Source organism: Gadus morhua, chromosome 18 (assembly GCF_902167405.1).
Source record: "Gadus morhua chromosome 18, gadMor3.0, whole genome shotgun sequence".
Classification (NCBI taxonomy): Eukaryota; Metazoa; Chordata; class Actinopteri; order Gadiformes; family Gadidae; genus Gadus; species Gadus morhua.
In genome coordinates, this window is record NC_044065.1 from 9705267 (window position 1) to 9726391 (window position 21125).

Sequence of the window (21125 nt, forward strand, 5' to 3'; positions counted from 1 at the left end):
TCCACACTTGACTCTGACACAAGCCAGAGTGCATGTGTTGTGACAACTCACGACTCGGTACCGGTGTTTCCAGATATCTGACTATATATAGTCACGCGCTTTCACTGTCCAGTATCAAGCACTTTAATTACCTGGCACATTGTGCTTGGATATAAAAGCACGTAAACGTTCGTCATTCGCCGACAGGGTTCAAATGCATATTTTTTTAATTGCATCACATTCAAACTGGCCTTTGAGACACTGCCTTTAATCATTTATTAATTTATGATAATATTGTTTCAACAAGCGTTTTTCATCATGAGCATTAACATTTATGTCCACATCGCAGGTATTAAACTATGAAATACATTTATAGACAATTATTCTGAATAACAAACTGTACATCATACTTTCAATTTTATGCATATACTTATTTATATTCATATATGCATATCATAATCATACTTTTATAAAATACTATCATACTATAATCATGAAATCAATAAAATGCCTCCTACTGGAGATCCTGAGCATGAATATAATATGAATACATTTATATATATATAGTATGTTTATGTGTATATATATTCGTATTATATATACTGTATATATATATACACACACATATATGTATTCATATTATACTCGCACTCTATAAGTACTCTAGTTCTTGAGAATTTAAATAATATGAAAATATATATATATGTATTCATGTTATATTTGTACTCTAGATCTTGAGTGCGAATATAACATTAGTGTTCCTCAGCTCCGAGCTCTGCGGGCGTGGAGCTCTCGGTCCAGCGCTCGGAGCTGCTCCAGGAAGCCGGCGTTGGGGCAGATGTTGCGGCCGGCACTGACGGCTCTGATGGCGTCGGCCAGTGTCAGGTTCTCGTGGATCATCAGGTAGGCCAGCACCAGGGTGGAGGAGCGGCTCTGACCCATCACGCAGTGCACCAGCACCTTAGCTGACGGCCAATCAAAACACACATGGTGTTTACTTTCACTTTCACTATGGTTGTTGTTTATCAATTCAAACTTTTTAATGAAATGCAGAGTTGATTCCCATAACATTTTTCATCTACAGGATCCATCCAGTTTGTATCCAGTTTATATAGAAAATCATGTTTTTATAGAAAATGGGGCCCCTGAGAAAATCGCAACCTTGAGAATATCCCCATATGCATATGGTCGGTGAAACTAAAAACAGCATGCTTTGTTGTTTTCATCTGTTTTTCCTTTCAAACCCTAAACTCCAGACCAATATTGCTTCCACCCCTCGTTTCTTCCCAGTAGGTTACACAAACAACCCACATGTCTCTTGTATAACATCGCTGTTTTTATCCTTCTATTCCAACATCTCTTCACTCCTATTTGCAGAGCCCTGAAAGAAACTCCACATCGCAGACGAGCGACCGCTTCAAACCGCTCAAAGTCAAAGTTTTCACCGGCGTCCCTGCAAATGTTTCTACACATGCTAATCCTCAATTCCTTTATCACGCCCCGAGGATTACAGCCCAGAGGACCGCGTAATTGAACTGTCTTGGTGGTTGTGTATTTCCGCCAGGGGATTACAGTACAGGCCGCCACACACCACGGCGCCTGGCCAGCCGGCATGGGGGGGGGGGGGTGTGTGGGTGTGTGTAGGGCGGGCGGGCTGGATGTGTGGCAGTGGGGGATGTAGCTCACTTTATTACCCCCATGTCAGATACTGCCTTCGCTTTGCATAACGGGAGCAGCAGAAGGCCACAATCGTAATTGTGTAATTTCCATGTCCAATGGAAGTGTTGCTTACAAATTACCAGGGCAATCCATTTAAAACCAATTTCTCTGTCCCACGGTCTTAGCTTATGAGGAGATTACCCTGGGAGGGTTGGCAGGGCGGGCAGGCAGATATTAGCTTGATACATTGTTCCCTGTGCTGGATTTGCATTTTAATGACTAATAACAACACAGGGCTGGAGTAATGGGAGCTGACTGACACGTGTTTCGCCGGATCTCCTAACAGGCAGATTTGTCTTTGCTGCATTAATGTTTCCGAAAAGCGGAGGCATGGGGGACTGCTGAGGGCACGACGACGATGACCAGGGGGAGTTCCCTTACCTGTGGGCGTGCTCAGGGCGTTTCTGATGAAGTTGGCCGCCGGGGCGAAGAAGGGGCTCATGTCGAAGGTCGGCATGTCGAACGCCACCACCCCGTGGTAAGTGATCTTGGTGTCCCGGTAGAACCTGGCCCCCGTGTTCACGTTGAACTTCCCGTCGGCGGCATTGAGCACGTGGGTGATGCGGTGGGCGAGGAGGGATCTCTTGTCCTTCGCTGCGTACCTAGCAGGAAAGGAGATCCGGGTCAGCTGCTGATTTCTGAGGGACACGAGTGTTCCACTCCCAGCTGAAAAGGTCCAGGGTTTTTGATTTCCCAATGGCTGCCGGAGGCTACTTGTAGGCACACTTGAGCGAGATGGCCTAGCCTCTACCTGCTCATTCATTAAATATATATTCACTGTAAGTGGCTTGGGGTAAAAGAGACTTAAGTGTGTGTTGTGAGGTGGTCCCTCATCTCCTTGTTGAGATATAAAAGGAATTCTCATGTTGGGAATACCTAACGTTTAGCAATACAGCTCCACAGAAAACGATGCCATTTTCCACAGCCGCGCCTCAACACGACAAACACTCAAAGAGTCGACTGCCGCAGTGCACGGGACTCACATGTCTCCCACGTAGATCCTGGGTTGTACTTGGTCCAGGTGGCCACTGGCCCCGTTCTTGGTCCACATCAGCCTCTGCAGCTCAGAAGCCTGGGGGGTCTCGTACCTCCCGTTGGTCCCCAAGCCCCCGGGGCCGGCCCCACCAGCACTGAGGCCCCTGGGCATCTCTGTGGTCGCTCACCGCCGTCCCTGGTTCCACGGCACGCCGAACCCAAAGCGCCGCATGTGGATACTAACCGGTGGGTGTTCCAGTTCAGATCCCTAGGAGGTAGTGACAGCACAGTGCTTTAAAAAGCAACAACACCCGGCGCATCTCCAGGGGTAAGTCGCCATCGTCGGAGGGGCCGGGAATGTGCCCCCCACATACCTGACGCATCTCGACCCACGTGCATGAGATCGCACATTGGGTTACACTCAGCATGAGGTGATTGGATATTGTTGAAGATGACCTCATCTGACTGTATTAGTGTTTAGTGCTTTAGTGTCTGACTAGTTAGTGGTTAGAAGGACTGTGTGGTAAGGTCTTTAAACAGTGTTTTTTTATTTGATTTGTCTTTTGACAATGCTCTGACATGTTTCCGCCCTAGTGATTCACGGAAATGAACCAATGGTGCTTGTTTCAAAACGAAATATCGAGATGCATCCCGTTTGCTGTTTCTATGCTGTTTATAATATTATATAATATATATAATATTTTGACCACATACATACACAGGCACTAACTCACACACACACACACACACACACACACACACACACACACACACACACACACACACACACACACACACACACACACACACACATACAATAATGTATATGTATACAGTTACAGCATGGGCCCTATATGCGGTATATCTTGCTAAGTGCATCTCTTTCTAGGGAATAGGAAGCGGAAGATCATTTTTTTTATCGTCTCATAAAGCTCCATTCTTTATTTCCTGCCGGCAAGACCAACCTGAGCATCTCCGCTATACACGGAGTGTTGAAGGCTTCCATTATGCATACTGTATACATTTGCATTCGCTCAAGGAAGTGGAGTTATCCTGAGGCCGGGAGCGTTTACATCGCCGGTGTGTGCATTGCATTGTCACTGTAAAGAAAGCGTTGGCAGCTCCCCCCCCCCCCTCTCTCTCTCTCTCTCTCTCTTGGTCTATGCGGCTCGCCAGTGTAGAAAGACACAAGGTGGTGTACAGGAGCAAGGGGGTTTCAGAGACTTATTGTCACATCCTCCATAGGGATGAATCACTGAGACCGAATCCGTTTCACTGACCTTTGGTAAAGCCGTCTTGGCATATGGAGCTACTCTCGCACCATCCCGATGGCTTCCAGGCTGTTCCGGAAAGCCTTTTGAACACAAAGACTTGTGTATGTGTGCACGTATGTGTGTGTGTGCGCGCGCGTGTGTGTACCCTCCTTTGCTTCCCCCGCGTACACAAGAGAGAGAGAGAAAAACCTATACATCTTCACACACTTCCCCAAGTTTTGCTTGCAAGTTGTGTAGCCGCTTTGATGAGTCGAAGAGGCTAGGTGGAGCGCGTCGGGGCCGCAGCGGAGGAGCAACACGTGGAGCGGCGTGGTGCACCGCGGGCTGCTCTCCTCGCTCCTCATTGATCAATAAGCACCCGCCTTCCCCCTTCCCTCCCACAGTTAGGAGGCCGGAGAACTGATTTCCCTGGGTGCACATGTTGCTCCGCAGCTTTCATAGCCTCCTCGTAGCCCGAGGCTAGCCTGTCCTTTCTGCTCCACTTCTGTGTAATTAAAGATGCTTCGTATCGGGAAGGTGCCCACGGTTACCACAGAAAGGATAAACAGAAAAAATGCTTCTTCTTTTTTTCTTGCTCCACCACTAGTAGGCTTTAACAACTGCTCTGAGGCTGATGATATTATGCCACCATGGCGTGGGTGTGTTAAGCCATTACAAGCCGTTTGAAAATTGCCTTTTCCTGTGTTATAGTGACAATCTCACGTGGGAGTGTCCACTGGGTAGGCTGGTAGACTGATCTACCAGTCTAATGGCTTATCACATTCACACCTGGTGGCATAAGACCAGCCCTTTAATGGCACTAAAAAGTATCTCTGGGTATTCCACACTGCATTCATAAAAAAGGGAATCCTCTGCAAAGAACTGTCTTTGTGGACATGTTTGCCTTTGCAAGGACCAAAACATGTTGTGTATGTGTTTTGGGCGAGTGTAAATGGAAATCAATACACTATGAATATAAATACTGTGCATCATACATTGCACATCAACATAAATACACATAATGAATAAATAGCACACATGTAAGATTGTAATCACATATGTATGACAGAGTGCATCATGGTTCAGACGTCTGCCTTCTCCCAGTCTCTCTACATTAACTTTATTGTTCTTCTTTTTAGGTTAACATCTTAAACTCGTCTCAAAGTGATTCCGTCTTCACCGTCTGTTTCCCTGAAAGATTAACCAAGAGCGGGACACTTGCACACAAATGAAGAATAATAAAGTTAATTGAATTGTGTGAATGACTACATAGTGTGGCAAAGGCAGATGTTCGCCATGCTTCCAATACCATAAATGATCCCAGTAAAAAGTTTGAACAGTTAACTTGAATAATAAAAGAGGTGTTTTTTGAGTTAGGGCTAAAAAGGAAGCAGTCTTTTCTCTTCTGAGCTGCATCGATTTTATGATTTATCAAAAACATCTGAGCACAGCGAACATTAAATACCAACAACAAGTGAATAGTCAAGTGTCCTGTTAATAGTTTCGGTCCATTGGCAGTCCATGGCCCCAGTGTGCCCTCCAAAGTGTTGCCTCATGCGTTCTTATCATCCGCTGCTGTTGCTCTGTGTACTCACAGCAGATAACATAGTACCCAGTGGTGCTCAGACACCTGGTTACTAAGGGAGAGGCTGTGGGTTTCTCGTGTGCACTGACCACTGAATAAAGAGTTCCATACAAAGCATGTCTCGGCAGATTACAGGATGTCGCACGCCCTTTCTTTTCTCTTCAGCTGCAGGTCGAGGTCCAGCAGCAGAGCCAGGAAGTTGCGGTTGGGGTAGATGGCTCTCTTCTCCACCAGGTTCTTCAGGGCCCGACGGAGGGGGAGGTGACGGTGGATCATGAGGTAGGCCAGCACTAAGGTTGAGGACCGGCTCAGGCCCATGATGCAGTGCACTAGAACCTTGCCTAAAGAGAGAGGGGGAGAGAAAGAGAGCGATGAGGGGGAGAGGCAAACGGATTTACCAGAGGTCTCTTGTTTGACATGGCTGCTCATCTCAAACTGGAGTCCTTCGTTATCTACTCCCTCAACCATCCCACTGCCAGCCGAAAAGAGTGTCCACGATTAATTTCCTTTCCATTACATTTTTTAAGTTTCTCTGTCTCTCTCTCTGTCTCCCTCTCTCTCTGTGTCTCTCTCTCCCTCTCTCTGTGTCTCTCTCTGTCTCTGTCTGTGAGAGGACGTCCTTGACTTGATCGCTATGCTTTAAGACACCGTGGTGGTGACCTCATGATAGACTTGAGTTCTGCAAGGTGGGACCCCTGACTGCTTCCATCTCCAGACCCCAGTACTGCCAGCAGCGTAATGACATGAAATGAAATGACAGCACGGGACACCGAGGGTTGGGGTGAATGGGTTTTTATTAAAGAATTATTAAATGACATGGGGAGAAAAAAATAACTGCACTTGAAAGAAAAAAAAGAAGGCATATCTTGGCACTAATGACCTGAAGTCAGACGCCCGTCTAATGCTGTTTTAAACAGAGTACGCATTGCATCCATCAGCGGTTGTGCTGTAATTGAAATAACTCATTCATCCATTGTTGCGAATCAGGCGCCTTGAGGAGCCTTACCATCTGGAGATTTCAGTGCCTTGTGAATGAAATCGGCAGCAGGTTTGAAGTAAACGTCGATGTCAAAGTAGGTGGAGTCATCAGCGGGAATGCCACAATACACGATGTCGTTGCCGTAAAATCTTTGGTCCCCAATGCTGCCTCGTTTGGAATGGGCAGCGTTCAACACATGAGTAATACCTAGTTTCTGCAAAGCACTCCTGTTCTGGGCTACGTGTCTGCAGAGCACAGAAAGGGAGTGAGCACATGGACATACATACACACATTAGATATGGAATACCTTATACACAACACATTTTTACATGAGTGTAAGATGTTTCATTGTGGACGTCAAACAGACCTGTAGAATGGCAGCTACTTACACATTCCCGACGTAGATGTTGGGCCAAACCTCATCCACTTGATGTAGCTGTAGATTGCACGAGTCCAAAACTTTCTGCAAATCCTTCACTGTCATGTACTGTTTACTCTCCTCTTTCACGGAGGACATTTTAATTGAAATCGCCCCCTGACTAGACGGTCCGCCTTATTCCAAAGGAGTTGTTGTTATTATTATTATTAAAAGCCCGCCCGCCCGCCCGCCTGCCCGCCCCCCGCGCAGGGTGATCCGCCGGAGCAGGTGTGTTTTGAGTGTCCCAGGACGGCTTCCTAATTTAGTCCTGAACCCTGACCCGGCGTGTAGTTACCAGTGGGGGCTGCAGGGAGGGGGCGGACTACACACCGCTTCAATGATTTGATTCCCTCACTTATACTTCCTTATTATACTTTCCTTCCTCTATACCCCTGTAGCTAGTAGGCTAATATAGGATTAAGCTATAGAGAAACATTAAATGTTAAATGTTGTTGTTGTTGTAAAGGCGCGTTCACTGTCCTGCGATAACGAGACGGCTCGCAAGAGATGACGCTCCCGCGTGTTCCCGACAGCGACCGTTCATGTGCACTGCGTTGGGAATCTAAAAGTTATTTCGCAGGAGGGGGGTTTTATCCGATAAAAAACTGTCAGAACTAAACAGAAATTAATAGGATCAGTTTCAAGTTTGCATGCCTTTTTTTCCTTGATGCCTATCACCTACTATCCTTTTGCTTTTATTTATTAGAAGCACATCCAGTATTGCCACTGTATAGAAGGCAAAACTTGCCCTTAACTAGAGCTGGTTTACCAGTACACAACGTTTAAAACTGAGCAAAGTCATGCCAACAGATGTTACAACGTCAATCAATAGTAAAGTATGTGATACGATGGTTGATTCTTTTATATTGAGTAAAACGTTCATGTTACGCCATGTTCATGCGCGTCACTAGCAAACCATACGTCACCAACTGGGCAACTCTAACGTTATCAAAATATGGCCCCAATCTCCGAACAGAAGTAGAATCATAAGAGCGTCATGAGGTGTCGTTTACGAGGACTTTCCGACGTCGCGAAAATGTTTTCCCCCATTCTTTCCAGCGATGTCGATGCACCATTATTGTGTCTATGACATCATCATACATGAAGAATCCATCCAATCATTCAACGCTACTCTAGTGCTTGAAAAAAAAGATGCAGATGACGAGCGGGGGGCCCATGGGAATGAAAAAATAAAATATATATATATTTATTTTGAATTTTCTAGGGGGAATTCGGGAGGGGGCCCATCAGTACCTCTTGTATACAGGGCCCAGAATTTGGTGCTACGGCCCTGGTCAAGCTTGTTCATTCTTTGCTCTGTTTTTTAACGTTATGTCCAAAGCACGTAGCTGTTTGAGGAATCCTCTGTTTGGGAAAATCCAGCGTCGTTCTTTGACCTTATGGATGGCGTCCAGCAGCGGGTAATGGTGGCAGATCATCAGGTAGGCCAGGACCAGCGAGGCAGACCTGCTCACCCCCACAGCACAGTGCACAATAACCCTAGCTGGTAAAGACCAACATGACCAAGTTAAACTAAAGCTATACGTTGCACCCATGGACATAAATAGTATATTCTATACAGTCCAGTTCTGAGAAAAATAACAACACAAAGGGGTGTGTATGTATGCTATTATTTACCACCAGGCGTGTCAAGTGCCTTCTGAATGTAGTCCGAGCAGGGGGAGAAATAGCGGGAAAGGTTAAAAGAGGGAGCGTCATCCGCGGGCACGCCGAGGTAGTCCACGGTGGATCCATAGAACCGAGCGCTGCCCTGGCAGTGCGCCTTCCCGTGCGCAGCGTTAAGGACGTGCGTGATGCCCAGTTTCCACAGACTATAACGATCATTGGCGACTGACCTGTGTGGTAAAGTGAACGGTTTAGGTATTGTATAGGCTGCTAGCATGAATGTATTTCGGAAACTATTGGGATACATTATTGTTGATATTATATTATTATTAAATTTAAAAAAAATGATAAAATGTAAGGGGAATCATGAGCCTATTGAACTATTATGCACTTTAATTTGTTATCAGGCTTACATATTTCCAATGAACAAGTTGGGCCAAACCTCGTCCGTGTCATTGCCAAATCGTTTTCCTCCATACAAAACTTCCTCCAACTCCTTCACGGTGGGAGTTCCGCAAGGATTTCCCGCGGAGACGTCGCTTTCTTCCCGTTGACTGATCATGACTGACAGAGAGGAGCTATAGCTAACCCACCCACTGTCCTGAGTCAGTGTTCACTACTGAGTGTTCAGTGAAGCGGTCCAATGACAACAACAACAACGGGTTTTCTCAGGCTGAAAATAAAACAGTAACCCAATTTCTGACTGCACATTTCTTTAGTCACGAAATTTCCCATTTTTTGACTGGACTGTCTTTAATACAAACATGGAACCAAGGCTATGTATAATATATTTCACAAATGTACTACCTTTATTGAACTTCAATAAAACGACTTAATCGATTTTTTTTTTCTATTCAGTGTTTGTGTTAATGATTGGCTTGGGTTTCTATATGCAACAACCCAGTGAAAGGCATCAATCATAACCACAATTGCTAATGTGTGATTAAATCTCAACAGGTATGGCTATCATAAACTGCAATATATTATTTTGTCAATAGGGGTCGCAATTGCCAACTAACTCCACGGCCAAAATAAAATAAAATAATTTTGCGCAGCTATTTAAGGCGTTACGGTGTGTTGTCAACAGTTATGCTAACCACAGAAGCCAGGGCGAAATGATATTCAACAAATATATACTCATCACAGTGCATGTTGATACGCTTTCAATAGATTCTTGAGAGATGACATATAGTTAGCTGTCTAAACACGCTGTCGCGTTGTCTTGTACTGCACCAGATTACAGTGAGTAACCAATCCGCCTTAAACATGCTTACGTCTGCTAGGTAGTTCAAGCTAGTGAGCATTAGCCACTTAGCTGTCTGGATGGCCAACGCAATAGAAGAGATGTGGTCAGATACACTAAGGATTATCACTTCATGACCCTTTTAAGTGAGTTATTTCAAGCTTGACGTTTATTAGCCGTAGCTTTTGGATATCTTTTTCCGTAATGTCACTAAAAGCTTTTCCAATTAGCAATTAGACATATATTTGTCAATTTTTGTGCAGCTCTTTATTACAGAATAACAAGATAATCTATTTCCATTCAGAATTATCCGTCTGCATATTAGGGGGACGTATTGTGCAAATGACACACAATTAAGTGTTATAATAGCTTATCATTTGATTATGCAGAGGTCATATATTTATTGTCATGCAGTTAGTAAGGCCCAATTACAGGAGAATGTAGCTTGGGCATGCAGAAGTAGGTTCTTGGGATCCCTCCCTGCCCGTTTACTTAATTTAGGAATATGAATAGTGGGCGTGGTTCCCATTGTGCAAACTCCTATGATTGTGCAAACGTCTTACTCAAGCAAAAGCACATATTTGCCTTACCTGACTCAGAAGTGTTCCTATGCTCTATAAATAACTGCTACTCCGACTTCTCCAGCCGTTTTGTCTCTATAGGTATAAACATATCTATGCACGGGTGAAGTACCTTTTTGTTTTTTGGAAATTGTATTTCAGATTTCTATCATTATTAATGTGTTGAACATCTGCTCCCTCCGGTAGCTCTCGGTGTGGAGGAAATGACCCAGCTTAGCGTTCGCCGCTGGACCACCAAGCACGTCGCCCGGTGGCTGAAAGAGGAGGGCTTCTGTGACTACGTGGACCTGCTGTGCAACCGGCACCGACTGGACGGCACCAGCCTGCTCAGCCTCAGCGAGTATGACCTCCGCTCGCCACCCCTGGAGCTCAAGGTGCTCGGGGACATCAAGCGGCTGATGCTGTCCATTCGCAAGCTCCAGAAGCAGAACATGGACCTGCTGGAGGAGCTGGGCCTGCCCTTCGACGGCCACTCCCCCACGGGCCCCGGAGGCGGCCTGGACTGGCTGTGCAACGGGGACGGCGGCCGGGAGTGCGACAGCGCGGAGACGGCGCCGGTCGGCGAGGAGTACCATCAGTACACCAACGGGAAGTACAAGCAGCAGTCTCGCCGCCTGGACCCCGAGTACTGGAAGACGGCGCTCAGCTCCGTGTACGTGGTGTTCGTGTTCGGGTTCACCTCCTTCGTCATGGTCATCGTTCACGAGCGTGTGCCGGACATGCGCACCTACCCTCCACTGCCGGACATCTTTTTAGACAGGTGGGTGTCATCACTGTCCTGTCTCATCTCTAGTGTGTATGTTTAGTCAGGTTGAAGGAAAGCAGAGCAACACACATGATTTGAGTTTACTAATCCTTGGATCGGGTGAGATATGGCTGTGCAACGGGTGTTTGTGTTTTATATAGGGCTGAGAAATAATTCAGAATTATTGCTCATCTTCCTTGTGTGGTATGAGAAAGTCCCGATTAAACAAAGCGGGTGACTCATTGCAGTCACTTAGCTCGCTCTGTGGTCTTAAAGGATTATGATTACGAAGATGTGCTCTGCAATGCTAGAAATGTCACTTGTTTTTTCTAATCCTATTCTGTGAAAACCGTATCAGTGGAATGACTCTCATTGTGCCTGTTTAAGAATGTTAGTAGGATTTTTAATCATAAGTATATCCTATTCTATATCGGAATGTTGTAAAAGTCCTCATACTTTTTGTTATATTAAATATCATCTGTGATATCAGGTCAGAGAGTGGACATTATGAATGCCCTGCTTTCTAAAAGCCAGTGTCCTTGCGTATTGAATGTACTAACTTTGACCCACTTATAAGCGGAACCAGTGGGTCAACGGTTATTTACATTGAGATGCATGAGGTGAGTGTCTTGGCTCGCTGTGCGAGCTGATTGCTTGGAAAGGGGTAGAATACTTTTAGGTGGAATGACAGAATTAGACATTATTGAAAAAACTGTTATTACCGACCTCCCAGCGGTTTAGTTAGAATTGGATCGATTTGGTTAGATAATGTTATAATGTGGAATCTAATAGCCTTCAGGCGATTCTTGAGGCTATTTTGAGAGCTAGGTACTCGGCTGTGTAATCTCAAACTTGAAACTTTCTTTTCTTTTTTTTTACCAGTGTTCCCAGAATACCCTGGGCCTTTGCCATGGCTGAGGCTTGTGGCGTGATCCTCTGCAATATCTGGCTGCTGGTTCTACTGCTCCACAAGCACAGGTGGAGTACCCATTTCCTTCTGTTTTAGATGCACGTACACACATTACACATCTCAACTTGTCTGTTACCTGAGCATCAACAAAATAAGGGAGCACCCGTCAAATGAGGCTACGTGCTCAAGCCCTGCTCTGCCTATAAGAACAGGTCTATCCTGCTACGCCGCCTCTGCAGCCTCATGGGCACGGTGTTCATGCTGCGCTGCATCACCATGTTCGTCACCTCCCTGTCCGTCCCGGGACAGCACCTGCAGTGCTCGGGAAAGGTAAGCGGCCCGCTCGTCTGTGTCCACCAGCTGGCAGCCCAGGCACAAAGCGTGCTAGTTTGGGCTCTTAGATTTTTGTTTTTGCATTGTTTGTCACCATTGGTTGCCTCTGCTCCCCCCCCCCCCATTCCAGATTTATGGGGACATGTGGGCCAAACTTCATCGAGCAGTGGCCATCTGGAGCGGCTTCGGGATGAGCCTCACCGGAGTGCATACATGCGGGGACTACATGTTCAGCGGCCACACGGTGGTGATCACCATGCTCAACTTTTTTGTCACAGAGTGTGAGTTTTCCAACACTGTGTTATTAGGCTTTATATAACTTCCCTGAGGGAGGTTGAACTAGGGGGCAAAGCATTTTTGGGAAAAGGAAAACGTCTGATTAGGTTGTTGCTGCTGCTCTCTGGTGGTGGTAAGCGGTACCACAGTCACAGACAGAACCGCTTCACTACCACTGTTTGAAACGATAATAAACCAGCTTATTGATTTCAAAGATCTCAGTTTTGATCTCTTTGGCTGCACCTATGGCGGGGAAAAACAGAGTAAGAAGAGCAAATATGTTACAGCAGCTTTGTCATACCCTCTCTGGCAGAATAACCCCTACTGGGGTATTGGAAAACCCGTTACTAGCTGTAAGCCACTTGTGATTTCGGAAATTGGCACCCAGTTCGTAACATTTATAAACAGTGAATATCTTACCTAATGGGTTGATGGATCTAATATAAAATAAAATCTTTGCAGATCTTTGAGGGGACCACTTTGAACACAACTTATGTACAGCTTAGCTGAACAGCATCAATTTACACACGGTTTTCCCCATTCCTGCGCCAGACACCCCCCGGACGTGGAACTTCATCCACACCCTGTCGTGGGTCCTCAACCTGTTTGGCATCTTCTTCATCCTGGCCGCCCATGAGCACTACTCCATCGACGTCTTCATCGCCTTCTACATCACCACCAGACTCTTCCTGTACTACCACACGCTGGCCAACACGCGGGCCTACCAGCAGAGCCGCCGCGCCCGCATCTGGTTCCCCATGTTCTCCTTCTTCGAGAGCAACGTCAACGGCCCCGTGCCCAACGAGTACTGCTGGCCCTTCGCCAGGCCCGTCTCGCTGCGGCGCTTTTTTGGCTGAGGGCGTCCAGACTCAAAGCGTGCCAGTGGTATATATTTTTTATTTTATTTTTTTGTCCTCCATCTAACTGTTGCCAACTGTTTGAGAGCCTTCCCCCATGGCTCAGGTCACCCTGACGATGCCTGGGACCGGCAGGGTGCAAACGTCATGATGAAACGTCATGTTCTGGACTTCTGTCAGTATTTCCAGGAGTGGATCATGTAGGATCCAATGAACCGCCCAGAGCTTGTTAAAACACGATACAATTCACTTTTCATTCACATTTAACACGCGTCAGTACAAAAAGGGCACGTCACTTCAATCGTATTTTAATTAAGTGGCTTGCACAGTATTTTTTTTATGTTGTTAAATTAGAACTATTTCAAGAATAGAAATAAATGTATTTATAGACAAACATAATTCTCAATCAACATGCAATTTATTGTGAAATTAACATCACTTTTTATGTCAAGTTCTATGATAAGGATTAAGTGAACATTTGCTGGTAAACTTTGTATATTTCATTTACCTTGAGCTCTATAGACATTAGTAAAAGCAATCAGGGCTATCGGGACACGGTTGAATCTTGCACTACAGCCCTTACTCACGATGTATAACGGGTGGCAGTGCTTCAAACAACTAATTGATCTACATTCCGAATTCCCATGTTCTCAACAGCTTTAGTAGTCACTAACTTCCACCGCCACTAATGTAATTCTTGTTGTGAAATTAAGCAGATCTTGAAAATGTTTGTTAGTGTGGCTTTAATGTTAGTTTTTCAAATGCCCCTGCCTTTCTCTTGATTATGTAAACTAAAGAATAATGTGAATAGAGCCAAAATGGATGTTGTGTAAGAGGTTCTAAAAATCCTTTTAATTTGCCAATCACCATTGATGTTGCAAAAGGCTTGTCTGTAGAAGAAATAGCTGATGTCTTTAATGTTAAATGGCTTTCAAGGTAAATGGCCATGTGTCAGTGGATAGATAGCTGTATGTATCCTTTTTGTATTAATATGTAATATACATGACTAGAAAAGTACAATTTATGCCTAAATTAATACCAAGGGAGTGGTGTCTTTTGAGTAGCATTTGCTTACATTTGTACGTATGTGTTCATTTTGTATTAATTTATTTTGTAAATGTCAAGTATTTTTTATATTTTATATATAAGGTTATTGCAACATTGCACATTCAGAGGCTATGTTTACAGTTGCTCATAACTATGTATTTGTTTATAAAGACTGCATTTTTTTGTATTGCCACTATACAATAAAGTTGTAATGTCATTTGTATTCATCTTTAAATTGAATAAAAATACACAAATCCTCTGCCAGACACAAGTTAAAGACGTCTTCATATGCTCGTGTCCTTTCCATTATACATTACCATGGTAAACGAAACAACTTAAGTACACCTAAGTGCTACTGCTACTATGTGTTTGCTTTTTTATATATATATAAATCGTAACCCTATAAATGTCCGCTTATACTAGGGTTGCTATCACAGCTACTGACGCTGCATTGGCATCAATGTATCTTGAGATGTCCCTCCTGGGGATCCGTACTGTTGTGTCCCCACAACTGATGACTGCGTTGATAAAGGCATGGATGTGGTCACTCAAACGCATTATGCGTCTGGTTTACTCGAAACTACAGGGAGCAAAGCTGACCTGCAGGGCTGCGGCGTTTTCAGGTTACAAGTCATACTACCGGCAAGCCGCACTAGCGTAATGGTAACCATGGTGATACAGGGGCCTTCTTTTTGCCGGTCGCAAATCGGGCAAAGTATTTGCTCAGAACATGTTAACGGTGGATGTATTGATATATTATCCAAATATTTGAAATCAAAGTTTGGATTGGTTATTTTATTAACTGAAAAGCAAGTATATATCCGGTCGACGTCTTCATTAAAGATAGGCGTATACGCGAACTGCTATATTCTGGGGTCCTGTAACCCTTAGGTAAACCGGTGTTGCGCACCGGTGTCTCCTTCACGTCGCCCTACAGCTGTAGAAGTCTTTCGGTTTTCATTTCACGATCATTTGTCAGGGCTGTTAAAGTACTCCTGCAAATTGGTAAGTTCTTGAACTGTGTTGTGATTTAGAAGTGTTAACCTCTATCGTACAAACGCAAATGTATGATCAATCTGCTTGTATGGTTAGCAAGATGGTATTGAATCAGCTTTACTAAATGGGAGAACGTCAGCACGACTCAACATTGTTGACAGGGCTGATTTGAGTGGGGATGATAATGTTTGTATGTATTGGTGGACAAGATGCAATGCGCATTTATGCACTAGTACCACCCAGCCTTCGTTGCTTATGCATGTGATATACATGCGTAAGCATGCGTCCCCCCCCCCCTAATTATAAACTGCAGACTAACCATATTAATAATGGTTGTGGTTTAATCCAAATCCTTGAAATCTTTTTGGTTGTTGGTTTCAGCAATAATGTCAGTCCCTCCAACATATGGCGACCTTGGAAAATCTGCCAAAGATATCTTCAACAAAGGCTATGGTAACCATCATGGAAAAAGCATGCAAATGTTTTTCTTCAGCTCTGGCTGTTATTTGAATAGTAAGTCTTTCTTTCTTTTCAATTGTGGATGTCTTTGCAGGTTTTGGACTTGTTAAACTTGATGTGAAGACAAAGTCTGACAGTGGAGTGGTAAGTTTATTTGGGCAATACTGTCAAAATGTTACTTTTATTCCTATTATTCACCAATTTTTTAAAGATTCTTTATTTCAACTTACAATTTGTCTGTAATGTTTAACTGAATGTGGAATAACGTTTAGGAATTCAAAACCTCCGGTCTGTCAAACACTGACACAAGCAAGGTCAATGGGAGCCTGGAAACTAAGTACAGATGGGCCGAATATGGGCTGACTTTCACGGAAAAGTGGACGACAGACAACACACTTGGAACAGAAATTTGCGTTGAAGATCAGGTATCCTATGATTGATAGCATTGTATATATGGTCACCTTTCGAACTGTACCACGGAATGTACAGCTATAAGTATAACTAATATATTGATGATTTTTATTCACTTTTAGATCACCAAGGGTCTGAAACTTACATTTGACACTACGTTTTCACCAAACACTGGGTAAGCTTAGTTTATTGAGTTATTTAAACCAAAATTATGATGAGACATGCCTTGTAAGTAACCCCTTCCCCCCCACACACACATTTAGAATAGTCAGCATGTATTGATTTCATTAAATTAAGTCTCTTGTGTTCTTGTGTTTCCTGTTGGCAGGAAGAAGAGCGGAAAAGTGAAGACTGCGTATAAGCGTGACTACATCAACCTCGGCGTTGACGTGGACTTGGACTTTGCCGGCCCAATGATCCATGGGGCGGGTGTCACAGGCTATGACGGCTGGCTGGCCGGCTACCAGATGGCTTTCGACACGGCAAAATCAAAGCTGACCATGAGCAACTTTGCCATTGGATACAAGACCAATGACTTCCAATTGCACACCAATGTGTAAGTTGGTTAAAGGCATACACACACAACCAATAACCATTTTATGAGTTCATTGGTTTTTTACACCCTATTGACTGGAATGCTGGAATACTTTAATGTGACTAAGTGTCATTATGCCCACCCTACACAATAAATCCAATACCAGTCCCATATACAAAATTATAGTTGGATAGTCAAAATCAAAGTTTTATTCATTGATTTATTCATCTATTCAATTTGACGCTGCAGTGTACAGTCTCCTGTTGCTCTTCTTTTCTGTGTTTCAACCACCCTTGGTCTTTTCAGTAACGACGGTTCCGAGTTTGCTGGGACCATCTATCAGAAGGTCAACGACCAGCTGGAGACCGCTGTGAACCTGGCCTGGACAGCCGGCAGCAATGGCACCCGCTTTGGAATCGGAGCCAAATACCAACTGGACTCCAACACCTCCCTTTCGGTTGGTGTCTCCCTTCATTTTTCTGGGCATCCACTTGCATCAGTTATCAGCTTTGTGTCAGTTATACGTAAGTTTATGTTGAGTAGTTGAGTAAAATGTTTTTGGAATATTGTACTTTTATAGGCTAAGGTGAACAACGCAAGCTTGGTAGGAATCGGCTACACCCAAACTTTGCGGCCTGGTAAGTGTGTGTGTGTCTGTGTCTGTGTGGGCGCCATCCTGTTGGGCCTCGTTGGCTCCAAACTCTTGTTGACTATCTTTGTTACGTTCTTGTCCAGGTATGAAGCTAACTCTGTCTGCGCTGGTGGACGGGAAGAGCATCCATGCCGGTGGTCACAAGCTAGGCCTGGGGCTGGAGTTGGATGCATGAGACCCCTTGGCCATGTGTGTGTGTTAGTGTTTGTTTCCTACCCTTTCAACAAATGCTCTCTCCAAGGTATGGGATTCCCAGTGCGTTGAATCCCTGTTGTAGAGCACTGTTGGTCAAATTTGCACCTCCCTTTGTTTGTTAGGTTCTTCGTTCAGTGTCCTGTGTCGCATTTAGCAAATCTTGTATGAAGTGCAACATGCAGTTTGGCACCCCCGTTTAAAGGTTGGTAAACCCCCATTGTAGCAGGGGAGCTCCCAAATGACACAAATGTACACCATCTGAAAACAGTGATTTTGGGGTTTTACTTGCTCAGTAACTTGCTCGCAAATCTGGTTTAAAATCATGTTAATTATTTAAGAGTTGTAATGCTAAGCACTAGAGCTGGATGTTAGATAGAATCACATGTCGAGCCTTGAGAATGAGGAGCTGGAGAACCATAATGGGCCATGGCCTTAATAATGTTTAATATAATATTCTACATCCAAGAAACTGAAAACTATAGAGGACCAAATGTGCCACGGAAAGGATATTGAATCTATGCTTTACTATTAAATTAAGCTCTCGTTGCATTGCAAAAACAAGTCCAGCTGTAGAAACAGATTTAATGCATACTTTCCCCTCATTAAATGGCGACCCTGCTATTGCCAACCTGCAAGTTGCTCCTTAACTTAAGTTCCACTTTGTGTTGTAATGCAGTGTATAATTATCATTCATGAATGGAAGTCGCCATTACCTTAGTTTTGACGTTCAACAACATTTTTAAATATTTTTGTGACATTGTAGGAATTTTAACTTTGTTATTTTGCACATTTTTCCACCTTTTTTGTGTGAAGCCCCATTTCCCTTTATCATATGCACCCTGTGAATGATGTCCTGCCTCTTAAGAGTTTGTTGGGTTTGAAGCTGGAACATGATTGGCTGAACTTTTAAAGAGTGTAAACTCTACTGCTATGGTTAGTTTTACTATTCAGTCCTATTTTTGTCTTCCATTCTGGCTTCCATTTGACCAAAAACAATGCACCCTGCAGGATATTGCCAAACATACAGAGTCAATGAATATCAGGTCAAAGCTACTAGATGTGCAGATGTATACTGAACACCAGTGAGGAGGAAAGTCATTGTGTTTATGCTGAATTAAAATTATGGATCTGTCCTTTTTGTCTTTGTAATGTTTCAGGTGAAATATATAGGATATGGTAAAAAAGAATCTTTCGGAAAATCATCAGAATGGCAGGAGACTAATTATTTCATTCTTGATAGATGGATATTTTCAATCACATTTTTCAGGTAAAGCCTAAGACAATGCAACTTTATCATGGGTTTTTCCAAATGATCGTGGTACGATAGCAAGGTGTGCATAATGTGTGGATTGTTGGCACCTGACAGCATTGCCCAAATATCTCACTTGGAAGGCTAACTGCGTTTCACCAAGCCTTCACTAGAGGGAGCGCTGACAGGGCAACAATGATTAACTAGAAAATGCATCTCCTGCAGAAAATGCTGTGAGTAGGCGACTGTGTGATGTGTATTGTGCAATGTGAGGTTGAGAATATGTTTAAATTAAGCCAAATAGTTTAAGACGAAATGTTGATTGGCTCAAATCAATTGAAAAGATTTGAACAGTTTAGGCAAAATGTTAAGCAAATAAAACAAAAATATATTGAACATACCAGTCATATTAAACACAATGTAATACATTGTGTATTATGTTCACAACCTCCATCATCACCCTGTACACCCATCGTAAGTGCTACATTAAGAAACAAGAGATAGAGATATTTCTTTCTTGGGCGAAGAAGAAGACTGAACAGATGAGTTTTCAGTCTGCGGCAGATGGTTTCTGTTCTCTGATGTCAGTGGGGGGCTTGTTCGGACCTATAAAGAAAGGTAGAACAAAATTAAAATAATGAAAAATGGTGAAACAAAGGGCTTGTACCACCATTGTGGAGTCATGACAATACAATCAAGATTATTTTGAGCGGCAGCTGGTTCCCCCCCCCCCCCCCCGTAGAGAGGGAGTATCAAAACTTTTGGCAGTGATAGAGCGCAGTGACCTCGTTGGGGTTGATGGTTTGACCCACGTCCTGGATGTAGGATGGGTCAGAGCCCTTTGTAGCACGGTAGGCAAGTAAAAGTGATTCGAAAATTGACGAGCAGCCACAGGTAGCCATTACAGGGTGCGGAGCAGTGGTGTTGGAAGAATGATGCATTTAGGCAGACCAGCCAGAAACCAAGTGGCCTTCCGGCAGAGGAATGGACATTTCCTTCTGATCCTCCTTTAGGGACATTTGACCAAACAGACTACTAAACGAACCGAACATAAGGTGTTCAAGTTCGTTATCAGGGTATCAGGGGAAATGTTGTCTACAGCAAGCGTCAACATAAAATATACCCAACACAAAAACAAATAAACACTTAAACACAACAATAACACAGTGTCTGGCCACAGACACTGTGTTTAAATGATAACAGCAAAAAGGCCTACCATGAGGTTAATTAATGTAACCCAACAGGTGTATTGCACTTATGTATGATGGAGACTTTTTATATATTACACTTGGCCTGCACCTCCTGGGCTATCGCAACTATTGTTCAACCACCCCTTAGCTTCCATTATTTGCCACTGCAGTGGTGGTTGAGGACGATTTACTGACAAATGCATAATAGGCCTACCCATATCAGTTTGGCATATCAATTTACTAACAATGCCAGCAGCATGCATGTATAATTATGCCCACTTTGAGAGATAAGGCGTCGAATTATTTATTTGTTTTACAAGCGGAATAGGAGCCGGATATGCAATAGTTTATGCATCCACTAGAGGGTACTATTGGCTTTAAACCGTGACAGGATTGTTCAACACTATGGAAATGTTATCTGAACCGAATCATTCGAAGTACACCGAGGTTAGTCTCACAAAACAGACATTAGATGATTATGACTACTGGATCCGAGAATACAACGAAAAAGCTAAGCCAACGCAACGAAATGATCTAGATTAAATGTCCATGATATTTATATTTTAGCCCCACCTCACCATTTCTTCAGTCGCGTTACAATTAAAGCGAGCAAATAATCGCGTGTTATCTTTGAAGAGAACAAGTCCTGACGCGGTAGGTGGTGACCCAGTGTGGTTTTCTTTATAGCAAACGATATTATCATTCATCACTCATGCCATCCTCATTTGATTAATTGATAAGCGCTTGCTAACTACAGGAAACTAACCTGCATTTGGTTGTTACCAGCTATTTCTGTCCGGTAGGGGATGCTAGAGTATCTCTTGAGGAGACTGGAAGACCTGCCTCTGAGCCGGGGAAGTGTGAAGCGAGGTCTTTGTGTACGATCATCACCACCTTGTGTGAGTAAACGCC

General features: G+C 43.9%; 5 protein-coding genes across 8 annotated transcripts; 2 read left to right on the forward strand and 3 right to left on the reverse strand.

Annotated features, from left to right (window-relative positions):
- Positions 1–231: 231 nt before the first annotated feature.
- LOC115530667 (dual specificity protein phosphatase 13) lies at positions 232–3000 on the reverse strand. The gene is made up of 3 exons (XM_030339357.1): positions 2682–3000; positions 2080–2300; positions 232–944 (listed from the first exon to the last, which is right to left on the reverse strand). The coding sequence occupies exons 1-3, from the start codon at positions 2843–2845 to the stop codon at positions 742–744; spliced, it is 588 nt and encodes a 195-aa protein (XP_030195217.1). The 5' UTR covers positions 2846–3000; the 3' UTR covers positions 232–741.
- A 2013-nt stretch (positions 3001–5013) lies between these two features.
- zgc:153981 (dual specificity protein phosphatase family protein) lies at positions 5014–7060 on the reverse strand. The gene is made up of 3 exons (XM_030340594.1): positions 6880–7060; positions 6518–6735; positions 5014–5852 (listed from the first exon to the last, which is right to left on the reverse strand). The coding sequence occupies exons 1-3, from the start codon at positions 7005–7007 to the stop codon at positions 5641–5643; spliced, it is 558 nt and encodes a 185-aa protein (XP_030196454.1). The 5' UTR covers positions 7008–7060; the 3' UTR covers positions 5014–5640.
- On the forward strand, positions 5672–14803 carry samd8 (sterile alpha motif domain containing 8). 4 transcript variants are annotated; one of them, XM_030340592.1, is made up of 6 exons: positions 5672–5790; positions 10545–11118; positions 11986–12081; positions 12226–12343; positions 12477–12627; positions 13175–14803. In XM_030340592.1, exons 2-6 carry the CDS (start codon positions 10562–10564, stop codon positions 13477–13479), a joined length of 1227 nt encoding a protein of 408 aa, XP_030196452.1. In that variant the 5' UTR covers positions 5672–5790; positions 10545–10561; the 3' UTR covers positions 13480–14803. The 4 variants fall into 4 exon arrangements, with proteins under 4 accessions (XP_030196452.1, XP_030196449.1, XP_030196450.1 ...); XM_030340589.1 differs by lacking the exon at positions 5672–5790 and adding an exon at positions 9578–9923; XM_030340590.1 differs by lacking the exon at positions 5672–5790 and adding an exon at positions 9579–9776.
- Positions 8180–9245, reverse strand: LOC115531372 (dual specificity protein phosphatase 13-like). The gene is made up of 3 exons (XM_030340593.1): positions 8948–9245; positions 8547–8764; positions 8180–8412 (listed from the first exon to the last, which is right to left on the reverse strand). Exons 1-3 carry the CDS (start codon positions 9094–9096, stop codon positions 8204–8206), a joined length of 576 nt encoding a protein of 191 aa, XP_030196453.1. The 5' UTR covers positions 9097–9245; the 3' UTR covers positions 8180–8203.
- Positions 14804–15391: 588 nt separating the features above from the next.
- LOC115531381 (voltage-dependent anion-selective channel protein 2) lies at positions 15392–18907 on the forward strand. The gene is made up of 9 exons (XM_030340611.1): positions 15392–15531; positions 15904–15975; positions 16076–16125; positions 16254–16406; positions 16515–16567; positions 16721–16948; positions 17234–17384; positions 17508–17565; positions 17663–18907. The coding sequence occupies exons 2-9, from the start codon at positions 15909–15911 to the stop codon at positions 17752–17754; spliced, it is 852 nt and encodes a 283-aa protein (XP_030196471.1). The 5' UTR covers positions 15392–15531; positions 15904–15908; the 3' UTR covers positions 17755–18907.
- Positions 18908–21125: the final 2218 nt, after the last annotated feature.

Bases quoted from the DNA above. Each gene is read 5' to 3' on its own strand.
- LOC115530667 (XM_030339357.1), bottom strand. From the start codon at position 2,845: ATGCCCAGGGGCCTCAGTGCTGGTGGGGCCGGCCCCGGGGGCTTGGGG. The intron at 2,301-2,681 runs GTGAGTCCCGTG...CTTTCCTGCTAG, and splicing joins AGGATCTACGTGGGAGACAT to GTACGCAGCGAAGGACAAGA. The intron at 945-2,079 runs GTAAGGGAACTC...ATTGGCCGTCAG, and splicing joins CGCCCTGAGCACGCCCACAG to CTAAGGTGCTGGTGCACTGC.
- zgc:153981 (XM_030340594.1), bottom strand. From the start codon at position 7,007: ATGTCCTCCGTGAAAGAGGAGAGTAAACAGTACATGACAGTGAAGGAT. The intron at 6,736-6,879 runs GTAAGTAGCTGC...TGTGCTCTGCAG, and splicing joins AACATCTACGTCGGGAATGT to ACACGTAGCCCAGAACAGGA. The intron at 5,853-6,517 runs GTAAGGCTCCTC...CTCTCTCTTTAG, and splicing joins GGCACTGAAATCTCCAGATG to GCAAGGTTCTAGTGCACTGC.
- LOC115531372 (XM_030340593.1), bottom strand. From the start codon at position 9,096: ATGATCAGTCAACGGGAAGAAAGCGACGTCTCCGCGGGAAATCCTTGC. The intron at 8,765-8,947 runs GTAAGCCTGATA...TTTACCACACAG, and splicing joins AACTTGTTCATTGGAAATAT to GTCAGTCGCCAATGATCGTT. The intron at 8,413-8,546 runs GTAAATAATAGC...GGTCTTTACCAG, and splicing joins GGCACTTGACACGCCTGGTG to CTAGGGTTATTGTGCACTGT.
- samd8 (XM_030340589.1), top strand. The intron at 12,344-12,476 runs GTAAGCGGCCCG...CCCCCATTCCAG, and splicing joins ACCTGCAGTGCTCGGGAAAG to ATTTATGGGGACATGTGGGC. The intron at 12,628-13,174 runs GTGAGTTTTCCA...TTCCTGCGCCAG, and splicing joins CAACTTTTTTGTCACAGAGT to ACACCCCCCGGACGTGGAAC.
- LOC115531381 (XM_030340611.1), top strand. From the start codon at position 15,909: ATGTCAGTCCCTCCAACATATGGCGACCTTGGAAAATCTGCCAAAGAT. The intron at 15,976-16,075 runs GTAACCATCATG...ATGTCTTTGCAG, and splicing joins TATCTTCAACAAAGGCTATG to GTTTTGGACTTGTTAAACTT. The intron at 17,566-17,662 runs GTAAGTGTGTGT...GTTCTTGTCCAG, and splicing joins CACCCAAACTTTGCGGCCTG to GTATGAAGCTAACTCTGTCT.